Genomic DNA, 22,825 nt, shown 5'->3' on the forward strand with positions numbered 1-22,825 from the left:
AAAAAAAAAGAAAGAAATTGCTGCCATGCTGTGTTACTGTGTCTTTGATGTATACTATTGTCTTTGATGTAACGTGTCATACTATTGTCTTTGATGGTGGCGGGGGGGGGGGGTGCACATCAAAGGGTTACCTTTTGATGTGTATGGTGATATTCCACTTTGATGTGCTGTTGAAGTAATCTGGAGGAAACCTATATATACAAACACACGAACACTCTCAGGTATTTACCAAAGATCAATGACAATTACGGAGATGCAAGCATCACCACAGAACTCCGAGGACAAGGCTCTGGCCCTCCATGCACAATCCACTTTACAGCTCGGTGAGCTTTTCAGAGGATTCCTTGGGAATCTCACCAAGGAAGAGTGGGAAGGTCTTCAGTCAGGGACCATTGATCCGAATACTGACGCACAGCTTGGGAATTTGTTCACAGATTTAGTTCAAGTCGTAACTGATGATGTGCGTCAAGCAGTTCTGGAAAAAGCTCCAGAACTGCTTGAAAAGATTCCCAGTTCTCCCCTGAAACCAAAAACATCAGGGACCGGCTTTGCTGTTGCACACCATCAAGTCCAGAAAGCGCTGGAAGACGTGATTCCACCGGTCCTTGCCTTTACAATGGGTGTTCCAGAGGTCGTTGAGGTCTTGACACCGTATGAAATGTCACGGCTTTTATCCAACGAGGTGATGAAGAGCTTATGCTCTTCGTCACACAGCAACCCCGTAAAAACTGCGAACACACCGGAAGCAAGTGAGCCGCATGTCTTCAAAGATCCCGGGAACAATTGGTTGAGGATACTGCTGCACTTCAAGGTGCTCCTCCAGAGATTTGCACCCAAGGTCCGCAAATTCCTCTGCAGGAAGAAAGCGAAGGAAGTGCCGGCAGTGAAAGTGGGAGATTTTATTCCTCCAGACGACGTGCGATGTTCCATTAAAAATGCCACCGATGCCGTCGTCCAAGACATAGATAGTACCGATTTTAAAAGGGAAAATGTCGTCTGTGAACCCACAGAAAGGAAAAAGGAATTTCTTCCAGAGCCACCAGAGGCCCCGGCCATCATGGAAGGGGTGCCTTTGGTGCCTGTGGAAGAGGAAGATCTCCCCACTGAAGAGCGGAGTGACGTCCAAACAGCAGCGTCGCCTGAAGACTTGGAGAAGCGGTGCCGCTGGATTATCACAGTGCTCTTCTCAAGGATCTTCCAGGGGACGAACGTTGACATAACGGACATGACGGTAATGACCGAGCTGATGACGAGTCTGTTAGTCACCAGGGTCCAGGAGTCGAGCATCTCTCTGGAGATGAACCTGCAACAGGTCAAAGAGCTCGCCAAAGCTGTCCATAAGAAGCTCTGCAAACTGATGGACAACACATGGACAGTCTGCATGATCCTGATGGGGAAGAAAGTGCCAATTTACACGCTGGTCGTCGACATGCTGGTGACATGTCTGGAGAAGACAAAGAAACAGAAGAGCAACGCTTTTGTTCGGGTCTTCAGGTCTTTCGGTGGCCTCTTTCGGAGGTCAAAGAAATCCGAAGACCCATCCAAGTCTTTTCGGTGAGACGATTAGGTCCGTGTACCCCGGCCCCCCCACGCCTTGCAGGTCATAGGTGTTGCAGCACCTATCACCCGCTGGCTGTGGGCGAGTGGTGGGGTGCACCCTGAACATGTCGCCACACAGACAACCATTCACGGCCCGGCATCGTGTACCCCCGCCCCCCCACGCCTTGCAGGTCATAGGTGTTGCAGCATCTATCACCGCTGGCTATGGGCGAGAGGCGGGGGGTGCACCCTGAACATGTCGCCACACAGACAACCATTCACGGCCCGGCATCGTGTACCCCCCGGCCCCCCACGCCTTGCAGGTCATAGGTGTTGCAGCACCTATCACCGCTGGCTATGGGCGAGAGGCGGGGGTGCACCCTGAACATGTCGCCACACAGACAACCATTCACGGCCCGGCATCGTGTACCCCCCGGCCCCCCACGCCTTGCAGGTCATAGCTGTTGCAGCACCTATCACCGCTGGCTGTGGGCGAGCGGCGGGGGTGCACCCTGAACATGTCGCCACACATACTGTATTGACAATTTAGAGTGATAAAATTCACAAACATAAATGAATTATTGAATAAAAATTAGAAAATGTCTATCTTTGTCTTGTCTATTATATTGATGGTGTAAATATTTACATGAATCTTCAACAAGAAAAAAAAAGTCTTGTACTCTATCTTTATTAACTATTTGTAGTCCTGGAGTCCATTTTATTAACTATTTGTAGTCCTGGAGTCCACTTTACTAACTATTTGTAGTCCTGGAGTCCATTTTATTAACTATTTGTAGTCCTGGAGTCCATTTTATTAACTATTTGTAGTCCTGGAGTCCACTTCAGTCTCCAGCGACTTTGTCTTTGTTAGAAACGACTAGCGTTGTGTAACATTTAACATGGGAGAGGGCGGGACTTCCCCTTCTACTTTGTCCAATCGACGAGCGCCCCTTTCAGCCACATGACGTTGCTCCGAAAGTTTGTTTCGTGAATAAATCACAGTGTGAATGCAGACCTTTCAGCGAATTATATATGCAGGAGTTTGCTCCCAAAGGAACCGAGTCCTCTTGGTGCAGTGTGAAAGCACCCCTAAAGAGGCTCAGATGCATCCATCCATCCATCCATCCAACAACCATCCTTGGAGACGAGAGGTTCTGGTTGGAACCCAGACCATCAGAAGGTTCTAGCTTAATCTCTAATAAATAATCCCGGCCCTCCTGAACAAAGACGAGCGGAACCGGACGTGACTCAATAATCCATGTTTTTCAGTTTATAGAGAACATTAAACTTCCAGCATTTTAATTCTTCCATATTTTTTCCCGGTTTTGACACGAAATACATTTTACATATAAATAATAATGGATTATTTTACGCGCAGCTGATTGGCTGACTGCGTTCACTTCATCGCATCGCTCCAGTCAGTACAGGGGGGGAGGAGAGGCGCAAAGGAGGAGGATGCTACAAGAGAGGAGAGGAGAGGCAGAGGGAGGAGGAGGAGGCTCCATTTATCTCCGCGGCCCGATTCGAGGCGAGAGCACACGGAAAGCCACGCCGCTGGTGAACGATGATATTCCGGATTGTCTCCTGAACGAGCAGCAGCAGCAGGAGGAGCAGGAGGAGCCCAAGATGATTCCTGCCAGTCGGTATCCGGTCCACTATCTGGTGTGGCACAACCAACACCGACAGCTGGAGGAGGAGCTGGCGACGCACGAACAGGTGAGACCGACCGGACGCGCGCACACAGGCCGCATCGGTGGGCGGTGGTTAGGTGTATCTTCACACGGGGAGGCAGACATTTTGGCCAGGATTAAAACACAAAACGGGCTGGAAGACGTTTAGCTGAGAAATGGACAAAAGGTTAAGCAATAGATTCACGTCAGAACCGAAGTCCCGGCACTACCTGGTGAGGCCGGGCTTCCCGATCCACAAAGTGCTCCTCCTTGACGCCCTGCAGGTCTTTGTACTGTTCCAGGTTCTGACCCATCTCCACATGTTCTGGGTTGGCTTGAAAGTACGTGTGAGCTGCCGCCGCCGCTTTCTCAGGCAGGTTCAACTGAAGAGGGAGAGAAAGAAGGGATGAGAGCTTGGAAACATATTCACTCTTTTTTTTAGTGTAAATGGTTTTGGAATATAGAAAATCTGCACACATGATACTGTGGATGCAAAGATCACATCTACATCTGTTCGTTCTAACTTGAAGTCCAGTTGACGCTTCTTTTTTTTTTTGCTCATCGTGACCTACCATGACCTGGATGGCTGAGAACCGACACAGACACGCGTCTAAAACGTTTCCTATAAACGCACTGAACAGTTTTTGAGTGATGCCCCCAAAACTCTCCTTAAAGTCAGCGTGAGATTAATTTAAACTTAAAACCATGTAAAGGGAAAAAAACACATGCAATAAGTCACTAAAATAGAAAAAGCACTGCTTCAGAACTTCTATAAAAAATAACCAACAGTTCATAAGTTGTGCTCAAAAATGAGACAAAGTTAAACTATGGCGCACCAATATTTCTGATGATGAATAGAATAGAAATAAAACAAAATAATGACATCACATAAACACACTTTTTTTTCCAGCACCAGGTCTCCTACAAAACAAGTTCCGAGTCTAACAGAACTGCCTCTGAGGGAGTTTATCGCCTCTGATCCCGACATCGCTCTGAGGCAGTGATTGTCCTTTCAAGACAGAGGCAGCTCAGGAGACACGAGTTAGCAGGAAAGATAATACCCGACTCCCCACCGAGAACTCTGCATCGTGTTACCGTCCCTTTCACTTCAAAAGAAAACATCTCTGCGAACACTCAATGCACAACTTTAGTGGAGCAGCAAAACGACACAAGATATCGGATTAGTTTCCTGTCGCGAGAAGAAACTCTTTTATCTCTTAGAAAGACCCTTTTGTAGGAATTCAAGCACCCAGTCTGGTCCCCATCTGATAAGATCCTAAACATGCCAAGCCTCAACACAGCTCAGCAATATTCTCACAGCACAGTCACCTTGAACAAGAGAATTATGTTACAGGAGGTCCATGAATGCAACACAGCCTTCATCCAATAAGCTGTAAAAGCTTGTTTTTATTCAAGAGCAAAATAATAACAATAATCCCACGGTGACTGTCCTTCATGGCGATTGATAGGAGAGAGAAGGAGTAGAGCAGGAAACAGAAGGAGGAGGACATGTTGACAGAGTAAAAGACAAATGCGGATAGATGAGAGGAAACAAGGTCAGACACAGAAAGACTGGACATTTTCCTGCAGCAGCATTTCTTAAATTCTTCATGTTCCCCACAGGTGCGAACATACTCAGTGCTTCACAGTTCACGGAGGAGCAGAAGGGCCGGGCTGCCAGAAACAAACCGGCTGAAAGACTTTCCGCACACGCTCGCCTTCTCTGCTTGGCCACTCGGCACCGGCTTGACGTTTGCTCAGAGAGACATCAGCTATGACGAAATCCCTGACAGAAGAATGGAAAGTCTTTACCCCGCAAGCAGCCCACGTCTTCACGAAGAATGACTTCCCTGTCGGGCCAAATGTGGCTGCAGAAGAGGCAGGAGAGGACAAGAAGCCCAGCTGAACATGAAACAGGCGTCCTCGTGAGTGTGAACACTGAACAGTGTGTGCATTTCATTTCGCCTCACTGTGAGGTGACAATCGGCTGCATCCGGGTGCAGCCTAGTCCTTTAATCTGCCTCAACGCCACCACCTAGTTCACTGACCTGTGAACCTATAGCATTCAGAATCAAGCATTTATCATCAGCAATTCACCTTTATCCACGCTGTACTGTGACCAACACATATTTTAAATACATTTTAATCTCTAGAGGAGGGGTCCCCAAACTTTTTTCCTGTGAGGGCCACGTAACTTTTCCCTTTGCTGATGGAGGGCCGGGGTCTGTTTGTACAGGAAAAGTGTGACGATGGCAGGGGTGCCTAAACATTTATTGTTTTCCATACAGCCACCAAATAACCCTTTCTTTACAGAAAAAAAAATCAGGAAATAAATACTATCCACTATTAATAAAATAAATAATAACCAAATCACCCTTTCCGGGTTCATCACAGAAAAAAAGTCCATGGAACATTAACTTTCTGGTCGTATGTGATCATCATTAAAATTGTCCAAAATGAAAGGAAGAATGCTTTTCTTCATAATATTAATATATTAAAAGATCAAATTAATGACCCCTCTTAAATGCACTGAATACCATTATTGATCCCCCACCGGCTACTCATGTTGTATGGAAAGGAAAATAAGAAAATAAAGAAATTCTCTGTTATTGTTCAGGGGGCCGGGCCAAATTTGGAGGCGGGCCGTAGTTTGGGGACCCCTGCTGTAGATGATTGATTTTCTTAAGTAGCACCTGTAACGGTAAATAACTACCACTCAAGTCCAAGGCCTCCGTCTGGTCTCCCCACATAGCTGCTGGACCGCCCTGCCGCTCTGAGAGACGTGTTCTTGATGTGGGCACCTGGTGGTGCCAAGGCAAATGTACATGTGCATGCCTTTCTCCTCTGGGCCTCTGACTGGATTCACAGGTATGAACAGAAAGTTGGGCTGGCGCCACGAACACAGAGATAATGTTATAGTGTTCCAGTGCCACAGATAACACAGGGGACAGTTACACAGATGACCTGAAATACTTCAGATTCAGCTGTTTCCAAATGTTTCCAAAGCTCACAAGAGGAACGGAAACCCCTCGTGGAGTACAAAGAAGCTAGCGTGCAGGTGAACACAAGCTTTAATGGGACACGTGGTGAAGATATGAGGGTAAAATTGTCATTCAGAACACATGTTGCTGGACGATTGTCTCAGTATCCTCCAGTTACATCTTCAACACCTCATCCTTGAAAGGTAGGAATGTTGCTATTGGCTGGGGGACTGCAGCCAAAAGGATCTGCCAAACCTGCATAAGACAATCTACTATTTACAGCGCGACTGGTCAGCTGTGTTTCACTTTGACATGAAAATCTTCTTGAAGCTCACCTTTTCACTTTCTGCAAAGGTTTTGTTTACACAGTGCGATGCAGTCAATGTCCTCCAAGAAAGAGTGAACCCATGAGCTGCAACCTTTGGATGCTACAAAGACGTTTCTTATGCCCTCATTCAGGGGATAAGAGCTATAAAAATAAAATAATAAATCTGCACAAACTGGCTGCTTTTGAACTAACCCTTCCATCAAGGCTTCATACCAGCGTTAGTAAGCCTGAGAGTTACTTTATCGGGACCACATCCTTGACACAGCAAAAAAAAAAACCACATCTACTATTGACCTCATAGGACAGAGGATAAAATGCGAGCTTTTACACCTAATTAGTCTAAATTCTACGTCCTCATCCTGCAGCCAGCTAAATCCTTTCCTGGAAAGGTGCATCACATCGTAACGTCACGGCGTGGCCACACACTCGCTGCATTGATCGCATTCCGTCTGTAAACCTGACGGCAGCGCCTCTGCAGCCAATAACAGTTTTAATGCCAGCGAAGGGACGAAGCGGTGCCTGCTTTGGACGAGACATGTGATACAGTCATTTAGGAATTTGCCGCAGATGATCTATCACGCACACAATATCCAGCACAAACGTCTCTATTACTGCTGGAGCTGTTGAAGAGGTGTGTTTCCATGTCGTCAGAAATAAACAACCAGATGATAAACAATAATCGCTTTTGGCCAAAAGGCCTCGTTTCCTGGTGACGTCTGTTGCAACACAAACAAAGGTTTCCAGCTAAAGCCGAGCTTGTAAAAACTCTTGGAGGAAGGGAATGGAAAGCCAATCAAGCGCGTCCTTGAATCACATTGCAGAGGAATGCTCATCTGTTAAGAAGACAGGCGGTATTTAAATGGAATGAGCTCTTACCGAAGTGTGAGTCGGAATCCAAGAAGCAACACGAGGAAACGCATGCGGTTTTTGTTACGCAGTAGATTCCGTAATGTTCCAACCATCCGATTGGCTAGCTATGGGTTTGTTTGTTTGTTTGTTTGTTTGTTTGTTTGCACCCATACAGGGAACGTCTTAATGGGAAGAACATTTCCTCCTCCACAGTCGTCGTTTCCTGGCCAGAGCGAGCAAGTTTACTGTCACGAAACCAATATTTAGCTCACGAGTTTGAGGGTTTGAGGCACATATTTGTCAGCAGGTATTTATCCCCCAGACAAGAAAGTAAACGTAAAGTAAAGGATCTGATTGTGGTTCTGCATAAAATTACGAGTTTGGAGAGGATAACAGAGTGAAAATTCCAGCAGTTTAGACACAACATGAGGTGAACTTGATGATAAGGTGGTTTGAGTTCATCTGATGGATGGTGGCAAGAATGATCTTTAGTAAAGGGTTGTTATGTCTCGCTTCGCTGCAAGACAATTAGAAGGACTGGGTTTCAAATTGCACCACTTGATTGATAGCAACTGTGTCCTTAGATCATGAACAACTGGAAATAAATGCTGCTGTAGCTATGTGGTCTTAACCTATTTTACTTCAAATACACCAAAAATTAAGCAAATCTCTCCCATTATCAATACAAGGTCCTGGTAATAAAATAATGCAACAATGGAAATAAGTCTTTTGACATTGCAAGAGCGCATTGAAACAATGCCTCGGCCATAATCAAAGCTAAAGGCGGTCAGATATTACAGTGTATAGGAATGTTTTGTGTATTTACAACGAATGCACGGTAGATGGTGGATTTTCAAGTATAAACACTCCTAATTCAGACAAGTTGTATTCCAGACTTCCGGACGTTCTGAATTTCCTTAAAACATCAGTCAAAATGGTCTGTACCTATTTTTTTAGGAGCTCCAGACTCAAAGGAAGTGGGGTCCTCGCCCCATGGGGAGGTAAATCAGCCTTTTGGTCAAACTTTGCTTTTGAGAGTTCCTGCTGCCGGGGTTTGTGCCAATAGTATCTCCTCACCATAATATGTGGGACCCCTAACCCCCACCAGATGGAGGTAGGTTTTGAGATGAAACATTTTATCGGACATACTTCCAAACACTCCAGATGGTGTTCATGATGCATGTGGGACACTAATTGTATAAATGAACCTCTCCATCATGCACTTTTACAGGCTCTATGAACAAAGACTGCCTCAGCGCATGCTTTCTGTACGTAATGTTATTCCTGTACACTGGAGGTGTGAATAAATCACTTAATAATTGAAAAGAAACCCACCAGCCAGGTGTTTGTTTCTATTCTGCTGCCAAATCAAATGACACTTTAACAGCAGCTCTGGACTGAAGCTCATACGCTTTCCATGCTAAGCAGGAAACCAGCCAGACAAGGTGTGCAAGTACACGGAACATGGGTGACACTTAAAGCACAGGCGTGAGGGGAGCGTTTCCTCCCAGTGATGTCATGGGTAAGGTGGTCCACATTTCTGCCTCCATCACACCAGCCCTCTTCCTCTCGTCTGTCCATCTTGCTGACAGCTCAGCACAGTGGCCTCTTTCTTCGTGTCCTCACCCCACCCTGGGCCACAGCATGTCCCTCCAATAAGGTCATGTCAAAGGAATGCCTGGAAAAAAAACCTCCCCGCTGTCCATGCTATAAAGCCTCTTTCATTACCCCCCCCCCCCCCCTAAAGATACAGGACAAGCACCAAGAAGCGTGAGGTACTCGCTCCAGCTTCTGGCTTTGATTAGTGGGGGGGGGGGATCTAATCCGGATCAGGCGACTGGACCTGAGGTGGCAGTTCATGTGTGGTTCTTCCGTCTGCCCTGTGGCTGACATCATTCTGACTGCAGGAGGAAATGACTGCTTCCATTATCCGCCCAGTCAAAGTCTGCTGGAGCTATTACACTACCCTTTTCTCTAAGCTATCGTGAGGCCATCCGACACCGAAGCAGCTACCGAATCTTTAGTCAACCATCACACTCTTTCCCGTGCACGATCTCGCTTCCTGGAAATGTTCTGGACACACAAGGCCAGCTTTGTTTGGAAACCTAAAAACACAAGGTGTGTATGTTTAAAGTAGTGCAGACGGGGTGGAAAATCACCTATAATGTCTTCCTCCTCTGTGTTGGTGCCCTCCTCCCATGCCCCGTCCACTCAGAGCACAGTAACACTCTCTCTTTTCACCCAGAACCCTCTATAAATAGGCACGGTTAACCCACATCTTATTTCTGCTCTATAATCCCATGCATGATTTCACACTCCACCAGTTTCCATTCACATAAAGATGGCTTGTTCGAGACTGGATCAACAGTTTTGCCGTCTCTCTGAACTTGGTTGAGGGCGTAATGTCATTAACGAAGGCGTACACACATTGAAGGTGGAGTCCATGCATGGGATACACACGCCAAGGTTTTCCTCAGCGGCATCTCAACCGGAGCAGCAACAGCTGGCCACAGCTTTGCAGTTGCTTGTGAGCATTTTGGTGAACTTACACAAAGAATGAATTCACCTTTAATCCTTCACTTGTCCTTCCAGCGGACGTCTAGATATTGTTTATTCTCGTACGTCTTGCTTGATCAAGCCTTCAATGGTTCTACTCTTTCAGTATGATCTTTATCAGCTTCGTGACAGCAGTAAAATGTCATATTCTCCCGTCAGTCTTTGGCTTTCTATAACTTTGGGTAAAAGGTGACATGAATCCGTAATCCTGTTTATATCTATAAATGCAAGGCGAATTAGCAAAGTGCCAATAAAGAGCTGTACAACGTCAGAGCTACGAGACATCGAAGCTGTCATCAATCCGTCTTCTTTTAGACGAGACGACCTAAATCGACTCGTCTGCAGCCGTTTTATCCACCATGCAGGTCACGAGTGTTGCTGGAGCATATCTAAACTGACTACGAGTGAGAGGCGGGGCACACCCTGGACGCGTCGCCAGCGCATTGTGGGGCTCAAAGCTGTCAAAGGCAGTCGAATGTTTCGTATGACTGATTTTGACATATCGTTAGCCTCATAGCATAATTGCCCATCTTCAATAGGCATTGCCTAAGACTTAATGATATTAAATAAACAAACATGTTTTACAACTAGTGCTTTTACAGAACATTGCTATTTAACTATTTAACAGGTTGAATAACAGAATTATATATTGTATTTATTATGCAGAATACTGCATTCATGCCTAATTGATTATTTTTGGCAGAAATGTTACCAACTTTAGCTTTTAAAGGTCAAACAATTCTTTTTAACTTCTTCTATTCTTTATTCTTTTACTGAGGTCACGCAATCTCAGAAGAGATAACGAGAGTCAAACCACTTCAGACATGTTGTAGACTTCTCACTCCGTTTTCCCATGAAAGCCCAGCGATGGGGGGGGGGGGGGATTTCCTATCTGAGAGGAGTGTTATGAGGAAGAGAATATTTGATGGAAACATTCACAGGAAAATCACTCATGTACAGGGGTCAAAGGTCGCGTCTCTCATGAGACATCGCCTGCAAAGATGGACCGGATGAACAGGAGAAAGGGGGTATAAAGTAGTGTTTATGTCCTAATAGTTTTTGTTTGGACCTTTTGGCCAAATACAGCAGGGCCTTCAGGAAAACACAAAGGAGGACACCAAGGGGAACTTTGTGGAGGTGTGTGTGTGTGAATCATAGTGAGGCGGTGAGAATGTGTGTCCCAGCACACAATGCCAGCATTCATCCATCTTCTGGGTTCTCACCCTGCCCCCACATACCCCAGAGAAATTAAAAATACATTTGTTCATGTTGAAGTCAGCATGGGTTTGTGGCAATGAGCAACCTTTAGAAGACAAAGAGCCGCAAAGTCAGCTCCAGCTGAGGGGGATTTACAGAGCGAATAAATTAATCTGAGAACCATTGGAGGAGGCAAACTCACTAATAAATGTGTGTGTGTGTGTACATATATTACTGGATGAAAGGCACCCTGAGGGAGTACTTTCTGGTTCAAACTTCAAACGGGGATCCATCTCACTCGCTGGTGAGGTAATGGAGACGGAGAGGCTAAATCAAAATTATGACAGAACGGTAACGTCTGACGGCTACGTCATGAAATAAGCCCATAAATCAAGATGTCACCCGAGGGAAAGAACCTCCCTGTAGGCATCGTCAGACAATTGAACGGAAGGGGTCAAAATGTGTCCAAAATGAAAGGATGAAAAGTCAAGCCTGCATGATTTAAGGATTTCCTAATGTGGAGAGGAATGTTCCCTTTCTAAAGCTGCTGCTGGTGGTATGCAGGCGCAGATCCACAGCCGAGCATGAAGGTCGGAAACACCGACGGAAAGTCATTACAAGAAACTAAGGAGTGTTAAATGAAATTGTCCCGGAATACGACCTTTTGCAGATTATATAAATGTCATTTTCCTGTGCCCTTTGGAGACATTTGATGTTTCCTCCGCCACCATTACAGAGGTTGCAAAAAAGGATTTGGGGTATCCTGTCACTGGAGTTGAACTATCAGAGGAGGATGAGGAGGAGAGATTAATGTTCGGCAAAAGGAAGAGAAAAAGAAAACGTAGACAGAGTTTGAATTTGTAGAATTTGTTTCAGAGTTCTTATATCAGACATATTTTTGTTTATATACCTGGACACACACACACACACACACACACAAAAGAATAACAAGACTACATTTCACACATTTTCTCAAACTGTCTGTCTGGGATGCCATTTCGTAATTCTGGCCACAGTGTCGACACACTGCCCCATTTCCTCTGGCGTTTTACACACGCATGCTGTGAGTCTGAGTGTGTAGACCCACATGAGAGACGTGAATTTGTTTTCCGTGTGCGAGAGGCCGTGTCTGTCGGCTGGTGTGTGTGAGCAAGAGGCCGTAGCCCTTACAGGAGCACGCCAGCATCATAACCCATTTCAGGTTGAAGTGTAGAATTGAATTATATTGGGTCGCGGCACGTTAACAGACAAGGGTAGAGACCTAGCACTGCAGCAACACATGGCAATGATCACGCAGCTTTGGTCAGATGGATTTCATCTGACGAAAACGAGATCCAGGTCTGCCGCTACGGAATCACACTCTGTTGTCGACTCACACACAATTCTAAAAACATACGGTGGCATTACTTCATTTGACACAAGCCAGTGCCGAGTAAACAATATCATCACAACAACATCACCATAGCATTTGTTACCCCCCCCCCCCCCCCCGCCCCACCCCCATAGTTTCCATTGACAGCGCATGGAAACTATTTTGAGATTGTTCAGCGCCGATGGAGGAGGTGTATCTTCCCCGCATCCAGTTATTATTTTTTATGGTCTTTAAACCCTCAAACGAATGTTTATAAACTTGTTTTTAATTAAATCTTCAGCGCTGCATATTTTTCTTATCTCTTTGTTTAGATTTGGTCCATCTTTCCCACACTAACTGCTTTCCACTGAACCACTGTGCAACGTCTTTCATTTAGAACTCATGCTTATTAATCGCTGGATCATCTTTCCCTCCGCTTGACACGGTTTCAGATGAATTATTTTTGAGACACGTTTTGCATTTACTTCCATTTCAGGCTATAACAAGCTCATGGAATTCAAAACCCCACAAGATAAGGAGGTGAATCTCTTCCAGGGCCTTTAAAACAGATCCACACCAACTTAATAAAGAGGATATATTCCTGTTGCTGCAGCCACATTACATAATTCGACCATTCTGGACACACAGCATGCTGACTGGAATTCATTATAAATAAACACACACACACACACACAGATCACATGATATTAATTACCAGACATTTTTTGAAGATGCGATACAATCAGAGGATTTTACTGAGACCTCAAATCTGGGAGTTCCACTCTTTTTTTTTTCTCTGATGTTTTCTACCACATAAAACAACAATCAGTTTGTGTTGCCTTTGGTTTCAACAGAATGTTACTTGCTCGGTTTTTACAGACTTCGGGATAACAAGTATTTAAAATTGGTGCGGAAGCAGGCCTGTGCCTGTCAGCCTCAGTCTGTGTGCAGCCGAGCCCTCGGAGCGCCTGGAAGCCCGACCTTTGACCCATTGTTTTGATGTGACCGGTTGAGAGTGGCTTCACAGGGCTGAGGTCAGCAGGGGTCAGGCCGGCGGCTTAGAAATAAGTCTTTGAATATGGAGAGTATTGGCTTCTTAGTCAGTCCAGTACTTCGGTCATCGACTGCTAGAAGGATGATCATTCCACTGTGCATGAGGTTCATGATCCTAAGAGGACGGACCAAAGACTGGCCATCCTCTGACTTTCCTCTAAAGCCAGCATGAGGCTAAATAGTCTCGAAAATCTTTGGAGCTATTCACAAGAAGTTAGTTCAGCAGTAGTTCCACCTAGAACTGCATTTGCTCTAAAAGAATCGGCACCATGGAGTCGGTGGTTTTCTCCTATATGAATGAAACAGGGAAGAATTGGATCCCGAGCGTGATTTCAGTAACGTTGTCACTGCAGAGCGATTAGCCGAACATATGCATTATCTTATGCAAAAGTTACAACAATAAAAGCAATCCGGAATCAGAGTCAAAATCTTTGCTAGAAATGAAAACATATAACAAAGAAGTCAAGATAATCTCTTAAATCCATAAATCCTGACCTGGTAGAAATGCGCTCCATGTGTTTCCCCCCCCCCGAAGGCCTTAAATGAGGCTGCATTAAGGAATTCCATCCTTCATTATGAAAAGCTGCGTCCACTTTACTCCTGAACTCAATTGTTCCTTGTGATGGGGGGGGGGGGGGGGGGGGGGGGTAACCCTTGCATACCTCTGCTGCTGGAGATACTGGGACTGTCTCTGTGTGGCTGCAGGCCAATGGAAACCAATCAACCCCAGCGTCCAAGTCTGTCCATTTGGTTTTTAGTCCATGCCAAATTACAGGCAATTCTCCATGTCTCCATGATTGGAGCCTGCTTAGAGAAACGCAGCTCTCATAAACCACAGAAACTGTATGCAGGAATTAATTCTCCACAATGTAATAGGTAAAAAAAATGATGGAAAGAGGAGGAGCTGCTCAGATTTAAGGTCTAGCACTATTTACTTGCCTGTCCATGACACTGCTTACATGCTATTTCCTGTTGTAACAATTCCTGTGAGGCCACACACAGACAGCTGCTGTGTCCTGTGTGTGTGTTTGTGTGTATTTGTTCTATAAAAGTACATAATTCCAGAGAATGATGTTTTGAACATGGAACAAAAAGAGACAATACAATAAAGAATAAAAATTGAAGTGACTGGTAGTTAAAAGAAAATAAAGAAAAAACTTTTACTGAAAGGAAGGAGGTTGTAATAAGCAGCCTGTGTGCTTTTTAAATACATTCACCACTTGTTATCACGTCTTTGCATGCAAACGCTTGCGTAACGTCCTTCATTCGGTTCATGGGAAAGTCCTGACGTTCAAAAAAAGTATTTGGACAAACTGGAAGTTTGACCTGATGATGTTGACAGATCACTACTTCGTGTTTGGGAATACCTTGAGATCCCCCGGAGAAGCATGAAAGTATTGCTTTCACTGCTTCGTTTTCAATCATCCGTTGGGTATGTGCAAATCAATCATTTTAAGGGATGGAGAGGTCTCTTACTCCAAAACCAAATATCAACTTCATGATCGCACTTAAGGAGTAACATGTACCCAAAGGCATCTGTGACCTTCAGTCTGCATGGCTGTGCACCCCACCTGGTAATGGTCTCTGCCACAGTCATGCTGGTTCACAGGCGATAAAATCAGCAGACTCTCTGCTAAACGATCGCGCGCCGGACCCTTCCTGAAAGCAGCCCTTTGGGAAATAAGAATGTGCTGAAGTCAAAGTTGAAGTCAAACAAAAGCAGATTTAATTGGATAGGAGGGTGTTTCACCTGTATTGCCTCCCCTGCCTGTGTGTGCATCTCTGACAGAGTGTTATTGGGCACGCGTGTGCTTATGTATGAACATATGTATCTGAAAGGCCACCTGTTTGTACTCAAATCTCCCTCCTGGGGTTGAAAGGTTACCGACTATGCATTTTAGTTGAGCAGAATGAATAAATAAGGATAGAAATTATATTTGAGAAGTTCAAAGACGTTCATTAAATCAATGTTCTTGGAAATCTTGACCACCCTTGCAACGCAAAGTAAAGTGTTTGTAGTTTTCTTCTGGAAAAAAGGACAGTACAGGCGACTATATAGAGCGTTTTAACCCCTTTTGAGTGTCTTGAGATATTAGCTGGACAGATGTCACCTGAAGGTGCACAGGTGAGAGGTTCCAGGCCTGGAATCTGCCCTGTGAGGAAGTGGTTTGGCAAAGATTAACTCACAGCAGGTCTGGAATTACACATCTGTTCACTTGAAGAAATCTGCTTCTCTTCTGCAAAGAAAACACGTCTGTGGCTGGCAGACTGCGGTCAACAGTAACACCTTAACATCTCAGTCTGCTACAGAAACACCTCTAACCTGATGATGGAACTATGAACGAATCTATTTAACATCTGAAAACACAGTCTTATCGGACCGGCCAGCAAAGAAACACAAAACAGATGAATGACTCGAACGGTCGGCTTTTATTTAAGGCACCATGCCTTAAGTGACTCGGTCAATCCATGTAGTAATCAGAGATTCACGACAAGGGAAAGGGCCAGCAGTCCGGTGAAGGACAGAATAGAACACATGTTGATAGAATGTTAAAAAAAGAAGTCTAACACAGATTATTTTTTACATTCCAGACAAGCTGTCCTCTCACACACACACTGATCCCAAAGTCCTGGTCCAGACATTAAAACGAAGGAGGAAATGAAGAGAGGAAAATATCTAATACTAAACTTGAACATGTTTCAAACGGCCCATCAGGAGGCCAAAAAACACAAGTTAACTCTTTAAATGGAGTTTTCAAAGGAGAAGGGAAAAATCAATAAACAGCTGCAATGCTGATTTTGGCATCAATTGCCCGTGCTGTGCTCCTTTAAACTTAGATAGCATTTTCCTTTTGATTACAGACCCAGTGATGTCAGTAAAATATAAAAATACATAAAAATATAAAAACATTCTGGATGTCCTGACAGTGTTTAACTGACCCATGTCTGGGACATGCTTTAAATGCTGTCGTGTCTTGTGCTTGATCAACTGATGACACTTTGTTCCACTCTGCTGGACATTAAAGATCCAATTAACCTGCTCAACAGGATGTAGTCGTGATAATTAGTCTTAGGAAAACCCCCATGAGACAAGGAGCAGGCTCAACAACAAAGCTGCCACAGCGTCTAATTAAATAGGGCTGGGTAGACACTCAGGCTAAACCGGAGTTACCCCGGAACAAAGGTCAGGTCAAAGGTCAGACAAATCCCCACAGACAGCATGAGATTTAGTGTCTGAAACATCAGCCGTTTCATCATGTGCCCAAATGCTGCAGCAGAACCTCTGAGAGGAGAAAGATAGGAGGCGAGATGATGTCAGTCCGGAGCAACACAGGGAGGATCAAGGGATCAATGGATGTTAACACAGCTGCTCATTTGTAATGGATAGATTGCTTTTGATCACAGTCATTCCCCGGTTTTAGCCATACATTTATTGATCTCATACTAACAATGAAACTCCCCTAGGCTCAATGCACCCATTCCTAGCTACAGTTTTTATTATAGGGTTCTCACATCATAAAACAGATCCAGTTTAGACGTTGATAAAACAATTGATGCCATTCTGATAAAAGGCGTTTCAGAACAGTAAATGTTTATATAAATCATTGTAAAAGAAGATCATTTTGTTATTGAACTTATCGGACTGTCTGTCTGACACAAAGTTGAGTGGGAGAAATCAGCTTTATTGTTGGACTTCAGTTCTTCTTACTGATCCTTTAAATTCGCCCTAAATTTACTTGTCATAATTTGTCTTTTACAAATAGACTATGATGAATATTGACTTTATTCTTTCCTGCATTCATTTTTTTCCTAACTCATAAGGCAAATCTGCGTATTTAAATGCATTTCTTTTTAGCCCTGACCCTGGTCATCCCACACACAGCTGCTAAACCCATCATAGAGAATGTTAGATCCACATTTCATTTCCTCTTCAGAATGCCAGTTGAAAATGTTGCTGGTTAAATGCACATGTTTAATGCTGCAGAATGGGACCAAGTTATTTATCCAGGTTATAGATTTAGAAGATTTTAAAAAAACATATGCATCTATCAAAATTAAATAATACGGTCCAGTCATGGAAAGACCATTTTTCCACTGAGTCATGGTTCAGAATGCCTCCAGGGGAGGAGAGAAAAACCCCAGGAAAACCCTCAGACATCTCAAAACAGCTCCACTACTATGAATATTTGAACCAAGTGGGATTCTGCTCCAGAGGGGTCCCGTAATAATTTATTTGAATATCTGTGGTGTTTGTGACGGGAGGACGGATGACCTAATTTCCTCCTTGTCCACAGCTGGCTCCCCACTCAGCCCCGAGGACTACAGCCGGCCTACCTCTGTCCACTCAGGATGGACACGAGACACGGCATCCAGTCACACGACTGCTGACCTCGGTCGGCAGACACAATATTCCAATGACAGCTGTTTTGCTTTTGGTTTCATTGAGTGGCTGCGAGGAAGAGTAATAGCTGGAAATCAGCACGGTAATAAAACCTGGACTTCCCATTCTTCACCATCACGTCATTGGAAAAAGGGACTCACTGCATGGCTGTGGGGTCTGAGGAGACACGCAGGCTATAATGAATGCATGTGATAGCAACTCAAAAGCATCATAATGACATGCTTATAAAATAAGGGTAATTCCCAAAATGCTGAAATTACAAAGTGGAGAGTGACAAGGGTGTGTCTAGACTTTCCCCCCAGCAACCCACAACACATATACCCCAGTGGCCCGCAACATGGGTTGGGCGCTACTTGTAAGGCAGGTAATAACACCTGGGACAGTCTTTGTAGGGTCTGTAGGACACCCAAGGATGAAGGACTGGTATGAGTGTATTTCTACAGTAAGCCATGACTGCTGCAAGAAGTGGGAATAAAAAAAGACCCAAAACCAGGCCAAGAACATTTCCAGACCAGAACATATGTGCTGCGTAGAGAAGAGAATGTTCCGTGATTTAATATTCACGATGAAGAATAAATGTTACCCACCACTGCTGCCTCTCCATAGCATTCAAACGCTGACATAAGAGTCTTGACTTGTGCAAAGACTGGCCTCAGGCCACAGAGACGTGGTTGAGGCAAAGGTGAGGCTGATTTAGATACTGGGCTGCCATAATTGAAAACACACAGGGTACAGTAAGAGTTATTTTCCAAACTCTGAAAGTCGAACTCTGTTAGCCGACCACTTTAACCTGGGGATATACAAATAGATTTATCTTTCATGCACCAGATACTGTGACTCGTGTCACAGGTCATAGAACGTAATCAGCACCAGAGAGCGTGGCTGAATATGAGCATCTACTTCATCATGTCATGATTCGTTTCAAGCATTCAGACACAAACAATGACTGTTGAAAATAAAGGTGCATTTTACCTGCTTTTCTTGCAGTGCATTCATTCATTCATTTTCGACTGCTTTCCCGCTTTGCGTGTCCCGGGAGTTGCTAGAGCCTATCCCAGCTTGTTATGGGCGAGAGGCGGGGCACACCTAGAATCCTGCGCTGATGAAATGAATGGCCACGAGGCTTGAACTGCGAAGCTACTTCTTGCAGCTGGTATATCGGGGAGGAGGAGATGTTCCTGTCTTAGACGGCTGATGAAAGGATCACAAGAGAAAAATAGAAGACATGTGCTGAAGACAACCCGTGGCATTTTGGTTCTGTGTTGTAAGTACTTTAAGGACTCCACTACCCAGCATGCCACAGGGGTGGAGCGCGGTGGTTCCCATTTGTCCTGAGACGGTACCGTCCCGCAATGGAAAACAACAAGTCGAGTCAGCGGCTTCAGTATCTTGTTGATGGTTCAAGAATTTTTACATTCAATGGCAATTTTTGTGTCACTTGTTACGAGTTCTAAGCACAGGTTTAGTGCATTTAGCTGTAGCGATGAGAAGTACATGGAAAGCTGTGGCTGCATGACGCGCATTACGCATAGTCACCTCTAAATCACCTGTCAGTGATGATGAAAAGCCTCTTACGTCTCATCCGAAGCCTCTCATTGGCTCGAGGAGCACTGAAACCTCGGCTACGAGCCCCAGCCCGGCTGCACAGTAGACAAAGCAGCATGTGTAAAGGAAGCATGGCGGCCTTGCAGCACGTATGACGTGCCTAAACATTACTGAAAACCACACTGCAGCCAGCGAGTAAAGAGGACATAAGGGGCCGTGTTATTGTTGGCTGCGATGGAGCCACTGTGAGCACGGGCCCACACAAGACTGCAAGAGCAAGAGGCAGAGAGAGGATGAGGAGGCAGCAGTAAAAAGACAATTAATGACCATGTCTTTGAAAAATTCCAACTATTTAGGGAAGACCTGGCATCTCCGTTATCACAGCGAGCCAAACGAGTGCCCGCTGTGGCCCCGATAAGAAAAAGCGACATAGGCCGGCAGCCATCAGTAAAAGCAGTGGAATGGAATTCTAATAACACATAACAAGATTTCCCCGCTCAAGCTGTGTGTAACAAAGAATACCTGTTTATCGTCCAATGTCTAAATGATGTCATAAAGCTTATTCTGGACAGCGTGACAATAGCCCTACTGTACAGTAATTCATATTATTCTACTCCACTTTAGAGACTCTCTTGGGGTATTAAACATTTCGCCACAGCTTTTTCAGGATTCAGCTTTTGGCTCAGTCCATATAAAAAAAAAAAAACTCTTTGATGAAGGGGTGCTGCTGGCTACCAAAACCTCAGAGCAGTGAGTCTCTCATTGGGTTTAATTATTAGGTGTTTTGGTGTCATAGACGCCTTTACTTCTGGAAAGAACTATTAAACATTTAAAAATAAGCAAACAGAAGAAAGCAGTTATGAGCTGTGCATAACCTCCCCTTGCAAAGCATGTTTGAAATATCCTTGAATCTGAGCAGCAGATTTTAAGGACAAACTAAAGTTCAAGGGTAACCCCCATATGCCTCCTTTGGCAGGAGCATCAACACGGAGCTGTGCAGATGACATTTCACATTTTAATGAGATCTGGTTATGTTTGCGTGAGCCGCACATAAAATAAAGACTTTAATTCCAGCGCTCTGAGATTGACGACAGCTGCGCCAAGGAACTCCAAACATCACACTTTCACAAACAAAAGCATGGGAGATATTCCCAACGCCTATAATTAACCAAAACTGCTTTACGATCAGGGTCGGCCTAAATTAGGTCCAACAAACACTTGGGCCTAACTTTACAAGCCCTTGAGAGGAAATGTGTGAATTGTTATACGTCAGATGTGGAATTCCTTTCACGGAAAACTGCAGGCTCTTCTGAGAAATCCAACCGGAGCTGAATGTTTCATCTTATCTGTGCCGAAGAAAAGGAAGCTGCTTTGGTGTTTACGTTTCACCTTCTGGTTAAATATAAGTATCCACGTGTGGAGAGATGACAGGACTCATTATGCAGAGTTTAATATGCGTTCTCAGAGGGATGGGATGCAGCCAGGAAGCTTCCTGTGTACAGCAGATACCTCAGCGCTGCACCGCCACAGGTTAACGTCACGTTTCAGTCTGTGGGAAGATTGACGAAACTGCATCGTCAGCTCAAAATGCAGTATTTATTACACAGCATGATTGTTATTCCATCTGAATTATGACTTCAGCATCAAAGCCTGTGACGCAGTGTTGCAACGGAGACTACAGTAGTACTACACCTTCCTCCAAGTACAAGCATCACCTCGCAGGAACTGAATATTGTGGTCACACAATAAGAAGAATCTTGCGCCAGACAAAGTTATGTTATGTTACTTCCATTGTAAAACTCAAGTGAAAGTCATTCCAGATCAAGTAAACCATTGTCCAGTGACGACTTACTTAGTACAACACACACCAGCAGGTTCACGTACAAACACACCTATACAACATACTAATGCAATCAAAAAGTGGATAACAAGCAAATGCAAGTGCAAATGGAGGAAAAGTGCATGTGCGCTAAGCTCCTTCATGGACTTAAAGGCAACCTGCAGCCCTTCTGTCCTCCACATGTACATTCCACAGCAGCGGCTGAATTGATCTGAATACGACTCTTTGTTGGTCGGGACAGTCTTGGACGGCCTTGGCCTCCCGAGAACTTACATTTTGTAAGCACTCTGAGCTGCCTCGAAAGCGCTCCAAGTATTTCGCTGCTAAATTAAGAGGCCTGTCAAACTTTTAGTACCGATTTTGTGGAAATCGTACCATAACAGACAACAATAAAAGAGGATAATCCAGTTTCTATTACATTTTAACGAGCCAGAGCTGTCGTAGCAGGGGGGACGCAGCTGCCCTTACTTAACTGACATCCATATTAAAATCTAAATATTCTGGTATATTTGACTTTCGGGTTGTTGTTTTTCTCATTGCGAGTCATTTTATGTAAAAAAATAAATACATAAATCACATCCTCCGCTGTCTTCAGGTGGTCAATTGTCCTCAAAGTCAGGGAGTCTCTTTTCTTAAGAAGTGAACCAGACTGCTGTCTTGACTGCGTCCTAATGTTTACGATCACAGCATGGGGACACATTTGTTTTCATGTATTCCTGTCTTCGCAAGGTAAATGATTACTTCTGCATGCCGACATCCAAGAGGCATGCGTTGAATGCATCTGGTCTCAGGGTAATAAATCAACTTGAAGTGAAAGTGAAAAGTTTGTTTCTTCTTAAAATCCAAGCTTTGAGCCAAAACATTTACATTCTTTGCTGGGGCTGTCCCTCCGACTGACATCACCGTCCTGTCGATGCTTAAAGCTGGGCTCAGACAACCAGACTTATATATACAGTATGCGTATTCTAAGGGAGTCCGGTATACAGTATACGTATAATATACCATCTACATTGTGCTGATGGCTGATGAGAGGATCACGTGAGGTGAAATAGATTTGTGCTGCACTGAAGAATTTATGTGACACTGCTATGTTGACCAGCTACACTGAGGTTGAATGATGATAGCCTCTGGAAAGTTACATGAAGCCAGATCCGAGCCAGGTCGAGTTGATCTGGTTCTTTACTTTTTATCAACATGGGTACCAACCAAAAGTGTCAGGTCAGATTTGTCCTCCATTGCTGGGAGAGGTGAAATAGACCCAATGACACCTGTAGTCTGAGGACAAGCCAGTGTTGCACAAACCTCAGTTCCAAATCCTCACTTCAACCATGTCACTTCATTAAAAGCTGGGCGAATAGAAAGGAGCAGAAAAAGTGATGCAACCATAAAAAGCAGTTGTAAAATAAAGTGCAACTTGGACATGAAGTCAGTCATGGGGGATTTAAACAAGCCTTACATAGTTTAGGATGGGCCTGCATGAGTAACACCATTTGACAATACTCTGAATGTCTTAA

The 22,825-nt window shown here is 44.6% G+C and overlaps 1 protein-coding gene across 1 annotated transcript in view; it reads right to left on the reverse strand.

Annotated features, from left to right (window-relative positions):
- The window catches only part of p3h2 (prolyl 3-hydroxylase 2), a 41,389-nt gene that overhangs the window by 12,929 nt on the left and 5,635 nt on the right, over positions 1–22,825 (reverse strand). Inside the window, exon 2 of the mRNA XM_068743633.1 lies at positions 3,440–3,592. Coding sequence (XP_068599734.1) covers positions 3,440–3,592 — 153 coding nt within the window. The remainder of the gene's footprint in view (positions 1–3,439; positions 3,593–22,825) is intronic.

Source organism: Brachionichthys hirsutus, chromosome 9, assembly GCF_040956055.1.
Source record: "Brachionichthys hirsutus isolate HB-005 chromosome 9, CSIRO-AGI_Bhir_v1, whole genome shotgun sequence".
In the NCBI taxonomy this organism is placed as follows: domain Eukaryota; kingdom Metazoa; phylum Chordata; class Actinopteri; order Lophiiformes; family Brachionichthyidae; genus Brachionichthys; species Brachionichthys hirsutus.